Source organism: Notolepis coatsorum, assembly GCF_963971535.1.
Source record: "Notolepis coatsorum genome assembly, chromosome: 14".
Classification (NCBI taxonomy): Eukaryota; Metazoa; Chordata; class Actinopteri; order Aulopiformes; family Paralepididae; genus Notolepis; species Notolepis coatsorum.
Genome location: NC_140178.1, coordinates 18,916,695 through 18,924,603, shown reverse-complemented (window position 1 = coordinate 18,924,603; position 7,909 = coordinate 18,916,695). Strand labels below are relative to the sequence as shown.

At 46.1% G+C, this 7,909-nt stretch overlaps 1 protein-coding gene across 1 annotated transcript in view; it reads right to left on the bottom strand.

Annotated features, from left to right (window-relative positions):
• Positions 1–3,602: 3,602 nt before the first annotated feature.
• The window catches only part of cfap221 (cilia and flagella associated protein 221), a gene marked incomplete at its 3' end in the record, with an annotated part of 70,284 nt that continues 65,977 nt past the window's right edge, over positions 3,603–7,909 (bottom strand). The window contains exon 21 of the mRNA XM_084329031.1: positions 3,603–3,699. Within this exon, the coding sequence (XP_084185157.1) occupies positions 3,603–3,699 (97 nt within the window). The remainder of the gene's footprint in view (positions 3,700–7,909) is intronic.

Genomic DNA, 7,909 nt, shown 5'->3' with positions numbered 1-7,909 from the left:
GTGTGTGTTTCATTTGTAATCGCGGGGTAACTGATTGGTTGATGTTTCTTCTCGTCGTGTTTTGTTTGTATGCAGCATAGGTCATAGGTCATTGTCTGGGCCTGTATGGGCCTGTATGACTGGGTACCCAGCGTGCAGCTGTGTATTGTGGAAGGGTGGAAGGCGATCTCTGTTCCCTGTGGGTGCTCTGCACCTGGTCCTCCTGAGACGCTGCCGTCTGGCCCGTCACCTTTCTGTCCAGGGAGCTGGTCTGGGACCTGGCCCACTCCTCAACCTGCTGCTGACGCTCCCTGCAATACAAACCTGCACTGTGGCATTCTGGGAAGGACATTTGAACTCTACTGTACATGTATCCAGGCATAGATATATATCACTAGATGGCTTACCCACGCTGCTGGCCAACGGAGACCGATGTTGCCACATGGCGGCCATCTTGCGAGGGTGGAGCACGCCCACTCATAACATGCATGTCTATGGTGCATGTACTATTGAAATAACCATAGCTTGCTTTTCAAATGTTCAACCGTTTGGTTTGTTAAAAACGTCAGAGATGTAGTTATCATACTGCATACTTATAATTGACTTTGATATGAAAGAATAAAAAAAATTATTAAAAAGATTCTTCCTAGCAAGAATCATAGCCACGTTAACTCATTGGGCGCCAATAACGAGTATACAATTTTTTGGATCCTTTGATCTTTTTCCTTTGATCCCTGTTCTAAACACTCAGCCGGAGCTCCCTGGCACGTCTGCCTACGTTGGAATTGCAATGACGATCGAATCTCGCCAGGTGGCAGTATCGCCTACCTTATGAACATCCATGGGCCAGCTATTAGTGTGTTAGTGCCAGCACCCACAGCCCCCAAACAACTAGGAACTCATTGTGAGCCGACTTCATTACTGCCTACGCCCATAGTCAAAATCTGCAGCTCCTGGCTCTAACTGAGACCTGGATAACCTCCAATAACTCATCAACACCTACAGCATTATCTACAAACTATAACTTCACTCACACACCTCGACCTTCCAGACGGGGTGGAGGCACAGAACTGTCACTCTCCTCTCTCGAATATCATGCAGTATCTGTCTCTAATTCTTTCAATCTCACCATTGTTACACTCTATCGCCCTCCAGGTCCGCTCGATCACTTCACAGATGAGCTGGACATGCTTCTAAGCTCCTTACCGGAAGATGGTACCCTCTTCTTCTATTGGGCGACTTCAACCTGCCTGGCTCATCTCAGTCGGTCCCAGTGGTCTCCCTCCTACAATCGTTTGACCCGACTCCCACTGCCATGCCTCCCACCCACAAAGCAGGCAACTCCTTCGATCTCATATTTTCCCATAACTCCAGCATCATTAACACCACGGTAACTCCCCTACATGTATCTGACCATTCCTTCATATCCTTCTCACTAACTCGCATGCTTAACCGAAAGGTCTTCACCCCAACTCAAACCTTCTCACTCAGACGCAACCTGCCATCCCTATCCCCCTCCACCCTCTCCTCTGACATACTATCTGCTCTACCTTTGAGTGACAACCTTCTCTGCTCTCCCCACAGAGATGGCAACCTCCACCCTCCTCTCAGCCCTTGCAACCTCCTTCGACAAGCTCTGTCCCCTCGTTGAGAAACCTGCCCGCCGTTCCCCACCCAGTCCATGGCTGACAGATGCAGTGAGAGAACAAAGACAGGTCCTAAGAGCGGCTGAGAGGAAGTATAGAATGTCACGCCTCACTGCTGACATCGACACATATCACAACCTCTTGTTAACATTCTCCATAACCATTACTAATGCCAAAGCTTCTTTCTTTCACCATATTTCACCGCATTTCATTGTATACTCCCGCATTTCATTGTATACCCCCGCATTTCATTGTATACTTGTATGCCGTGACAAATAAAACTCTTGACTTGAAGATCGAGGCCTCTGTATAATTGTCATTATACAGAACAGCACTTATCAAGAAGTTTAGCATCCAACCAAAGTGCAATGTACTGCAACAAATAAAATAAATTAAAATCTTACATGTGAGCCAATAAAATTATTGATAATGTTGAGTTAGGGCTTGTGTCTATAGCGGACGTTTTTTTCAAGGCGGACTGCTTTGAAAAGCAAAAAAAAAAAAACTCAGAGCGTTTTCCTGAGTCTCGCGACTGCCATGGCTCAGCCACTTGCTCGATGTTGATTGGTCGGTTGAAAAGAGTTACCTTGATGAGCCGCGCTCCTCTCCAAAAGTTGAACTAGTTTCAACTTTATGCGCTGGGAGCGCTCCGCCCAAAAGCGCTGCCGCCGAGAGCGCTAAAACGCGAGGCGCGGCGCTGGGAAAAGGAGCGCGCCTGTTGCGTTTGTAGCATAGAAATGAATGACAGAAAGGAGCTGACAACTCATAAAACGTCCGCTGTGGACACAAGCCCTTATGCAATATGTTACCGTTGATGTATATATTTAGATATAATTTGTTTGTGTGTTAATGTTGTTGTGCTTCCTCGGTTGGTACGTCTTGCTATGTTGTGTTTCCTTGGTTGGTATGTCTTGCTATGTTTTAATTGCAATGTATATGTTGTAATGTTTTAATGTTGTCTCGGACCCCAGGAAGACTAGTGGACGTCTTGGCGTCAGCTAATGGGGATCCTTTGCTAATAAACAAATAAACAAACAGTAATATACAATGTACAGATATTAAATATATATATTAGTACTACTGAGTAATAGTGCTAATCAGATGTATGCACAGAGTTGTAGTATTAATATGTACAGTGATACAGGTATGAAGACAGCAGTGTAACTACTAAGAGTAGGTAAGGGATATGTACAGATATAGTATCTACAGATATCTAAAAAAGTGATTATATGCATGTATGTACAAATGTGGATATATATATATATATATATATATATATATATATATATGGTAGGAATAAATATATATACGGTATATACTGTACAGCATTTTTGTCCATGCTGTCATACAGATTCATATGGGTTATATGCAGGTGTATAAGTAGGTATATAGAAGGATATATGCAGGTATATTCAGACAAATATGTGTGTGTATATATATATGGTAAATATATAAATACGGTATATATGTGCCCTGAGGCCCCTGGGGCTGTGTACCTGACTGTGTCTCTGCTGGCCTCTGTTGCCTGGGCTCCCGTCAGGAATTCTTCTCTGATCATCTCCGGCGTCAGCTGCATCGCTGCCTCTCCAGACATGGCGCTCCTGTGATAAAGACCTGTGTTTGAGTACAGCCAAGAGCCGTGAACAGGAGTTGTCCTTGTTTCCGTTTCTTGCCTCGTAAGCACTCACAATACTCTAAAGGGCTTTGGATAGAAACATCCACCCGGATGACTTTGTGTTAATTTTCCCCTTAAAGGGAACACACCAACATTATGGGGAATTAGATTACCGTCTTCTCCAGAGAGAGACAAGAAGATAGATACCAGTTTCCTCTCTGTGCGTTCAGTAGAAAGCTATCCGGCTGCAAGCTAGCCTAGCTTAGCACAATTAATGGAAGCAAACAGTACCGGTTAGCCTAGCTTAAACTTCGGGAGAGGTGTTGCCTAGGCTAACCGATACTGTCCGGTACTGGTGTGGCTTACGGGTCGCCCACTAGCTTCGCCATATCTTCAGGAAGGCTGGCGAGAGGCAGAGGAGCCGAGGTTGGAAGCATGTACTCGTTGTAGTCCACGGATCTGGGAAGACAAACACAGGTTTGGAGACATTTTACCACGAGTGTTGCTGAAAAGGCATTTGAACTAATCAATAATGAACGAATAAGCACTCTCAGTAAATGCAATATGAGTGCGTTATATTTAAGGTTGCCACCCGTCCCGTAAAATACGGAATCGTCCCGTAATTGGAAACTGAATTGAACTGATACAGGACGCACTTTGTCCCGTATTTTAAGGTTGGGAATGTGACAGCTCCGCTGTCCGCGAGTCAGTCAATGTTGCCAGTTTAGTGAGAGAAATGAGCCAGCCGACCTACAAAAACAAGCAAAATTGTGTCCAAAAGTTGCGGAAAATAAACAGACTTGGCAACTCTGGTATGATGCGAGTGCGCTCAGCAGCTCACGACCAATGAGAATTAGAGCTTTCACGTTGCTAAGATATGTTCTGTGCGGTTGTGCCAATCCTCTGTCTGTGTGCTGCGCCGCTGCCTGTCATGGCTGCTGTTTGAAAATGTCTACAGCAGACACTACACCGCGTCCTAAAAAGACAAAACGCCTCCAGAAGTACAGACCTGAGTGGGAAGAGGCAAACCCCTGGCTTGATAGCGTCAGTGGAGATGTTTATAAAGCAAACTGCAAAGTATGTAGGCGTGTGTTTTCTGTGGCACATGGTGGACTGACTGACGTCAGACAGCATGCCTCAGGAGAACAACATTACCAAAATATAAGAACGCAAAGGACCCAAGCACAGGTTTCACAGTTCTTCATGACTGAAACATCTCCTGAGATTGATTTGGTATGGGATATTACATCTTATTTATCTGGTTGTGTTTTTAACTAGATGTCAGTATTTCTATTTACCTGCCCTGGCAGCCAGGAGCCTACATATTGGCTGCTGATGTGGGCATAGTCTAGGCTATTTCAGTTGACTAATATGGTTGATTGTTCATTAATGTTGAGTTTTTGAAGTCTAATAAATAAACATGTATTTATATTAATCAATATAATTAAATAGTGTGCCCATTTAAACTCTTATGAGTCGGTGGTGTCGGGCGCCTTCTTGTATGCTGTGACCTGCTGGGGCAGCGGACAGAGCAGTGGACACAACCAGGCTGGATAAGCTGGTCAGGAAGGCCAGCAGCGTGGTTGGGGTGGAGCTGGACTCTCTAGCGAGGGTGGCGGAGAGGAGGAGCCTTGCTAAGCTCCAGGCCATCAGGGAAAACCCCACCCACCCACTATACACAGACTTGACTGACGGGAGGAGCATGTTCAGTGCTAGGCTCACACTACCCAAATGCAGCACTGAACGGCACAGGAAGTCCTTCATTCCAACAGCCATCAGACTATACAATGCATCACTGTGCCTCACTGCATCACTGAGCACAGAGCGGCAGCTCAATAGTGGCGACTAGCGGCCTCCAGGCTCCAAAACAGGGGGCAGCGACGGCTGCCAGACATTGACCTTGGATTAATAGGAACCCAAGGAGGACAATACACTACCTGAAGCATACTGCACTTTTTTTTTTATCCACTTTTTCTCCCATTTTCTATATTTTCTCCCATCCCAATTTCGTATCATCCAATTCAACCCTCCCCTGTCACGAACGCTGTTTCTTGCCTCCCACAAGCCGGCTGCAATGTGGACTAAGTCATACATAGCACAAGTCCCCTCCGCGTGTGGCTTTTTCCAAATCCAACAGTGCAAAAATGCGGAAGCATTCGTCACCGCACGCCACTACGGTAAAGCGCCTTTCTTTTCAGGCCCGCTTTGGGAGCTGTCGCGCGGAAATAGGCTGTCTATTGCCATTCTCTTTGACAAACTCTAACCTTAACCAGCTCCTTAACAGCGCCTAAACTTAACCGTTCTAACCTTAACCAACTCCGAAACAATGCCTAACCTTAACCTTAACCTTAACCATGCCTAACCTTAACCATAGAAAGAATATTGCCATTCTCTTTGACAAACTCTAACCTTAACCAGCTCCTTAACAGCGCCTAAACTTAACCGTTCTAACCTTAACCAACTCCGAAACAATGCCTAAACTTAACCTTAACCTTAACCATGCCTAACCTTAACCGGCGAAAGAATACACGTTAAAAAAAAATCACGTTAAAAAAAATATATTTGACGGGATTCGAACTCACCAGCAACTAGCTGTAGGATCCACAGCCATGGCGTCTTGCCAATTGAGCTATTTCTGGATACTGAATTTGGGGCGGTGACTTATATATATTGTTAAGGCGGGATCTCATGCGCGAGCACCTCGCGAGCACGCCGGCGCACGCACGCACCTGAGCGAGCACGCCGCCGCTGGGCGCTGCGTGAAGGAAAATGAAAGGCGCATTACCGCACGCCACTACGGTACCTCCGGTGACGAATGCGGAAGCATTTTTGCACAGTTGGATTTGGAAAAAGCAAAAGGCGTCCCCTCCGGTACTTGAGGTAACAGCAGTCGCATCTTTTCACCTGCGCAGCTCGATCTCTCAGTGGCGAGGAGTAACGCGTGGGAGGCTCACGCTGCCCCCGACACTTCCTGATTCTACTGCGCAGGCGCACCAACCGACCTGTAGGAGTCGCTGTCCACAACGCCCCCGATCCCCACCCATCAGTTTCCCACCCCCTAATACGGCCAATGTGTATTAGTATGGACGGCCAGCTAAACTGAAAGCAATGTGGAGCGCTGGGCTCGAACAGGCAAGCCCAGCGTCTCCGTCATTCGTGGCGAGCGCCTTGCCCACTACGCCACGTAGCCGCAAGCATACTGCACCTTATGTGACACTGTGAATACTGTGAATTTATATTTCATTTAGTTAGATAGTTAAATTATATTGACCAAATTGTTTACACTGCTGTGTTGTTTTTTACTACCTGTACCCCCCCCCCTCGCCCCTTCCCCCATGCTCAGTATATTTTTACTCTATTTATTTCTGTATATTTTATTTCATTTTTATTCTATTTTACTCTACTCTTATCCTAGGCAACTTGATTGATTTGTGTTATTATTCTAATTCGTGACCTGTCCTGTCTAAATGTTTAAATGTTGAGCGATTTGCAGTGTCAAATTTCCCACGGGATAATAAAAGTATTTCTATTCTATTCTATTCTACCATAATTCCTCTAATAGTAACCCCGGCTTGTATTTGTTTCAACTGTAGCGGGTACCAGGCTTGTATTAGGAGGAGGCCTGTATAAGAGGGAGGCCTACAGTATATTTCAAATTTTCAAACGGATCATAATGAATAAATCAACATTTTGTGTCAGTTTGAACCCAGTAAAATGTACTGGGTTCATTTATTGAAACCAAGTACTGTATGAAATAGTAAACAGTGCAATTACAGGTGGTCACTGGTCATTTCAACGTTTTCAAAGTGAAATCAAGTAACTAGCTCAGTATGCAGCTCAGTATATTAGTAACCCGGCTTGTATTAGGAGGCCGGCTTATAATTGCTTAGCTCAAGAGCGCACCCGGCCATTAATAGAGACCCGGCTTGTATTTGAGACCCGGTTACTATTAGAGGAATTACGGTATGTTGTTATGCTCATCTGGAAAATGGAATTCTTCATAACAGTTAATAGATACATAAATAATATAATTCATAAATACATAAATGCAAAAATACTTAAATAAATACTTAAACATAAATAAATAAAGTGTTCAGACAACAATATAAAAGTCATACTGTTCGCTCCGGTTGTGCAGCTGGATACTATTGCCGCGAGAGGCAGTCGGCTGGCCGACGGTCTCTCTGAGCGGGTGGTGTCTTGCGACGCGGGCCTCAGATGTGTCAGTTGTGCGGGGTCGGCTGCGCAGGCTTGCGGCCTCGCAGAACAGCCGGCCTCGCAGAACAGCCGGCTCCAAGCGAGGATTCCTCCGTTGCCTCTCCATCGCGGGTGTATGGAGGGGACGGGGGGTTCTTGTTTGACGCCCTACGAAAACAGAGGCTTTGTTTTCCTGGGAGCCCCGATTCAGAGTCTGGGTTCGAGACCCATGTTTCTGAGGAGGGATGCCCTCTGCCAGCCGCACTGGACGTTGGCCCCCGCCTTTCAAGAAGAAAGTGGGCTGGCCTCCCGGTGCGAGTTTGCGTGTTTTTTAGCCCAAGCTCAAGGCGGCAGCAGGCCGCATAAAACGGGGCTTCGCTGCAGACGCCACTGTATCTCTGGTAACGCCGTCCTGTGAGGGAGGCGGATGTTGTCTGCCCTTTTTTTCTTTGGGCTAAAGAAGAGGCAGTCG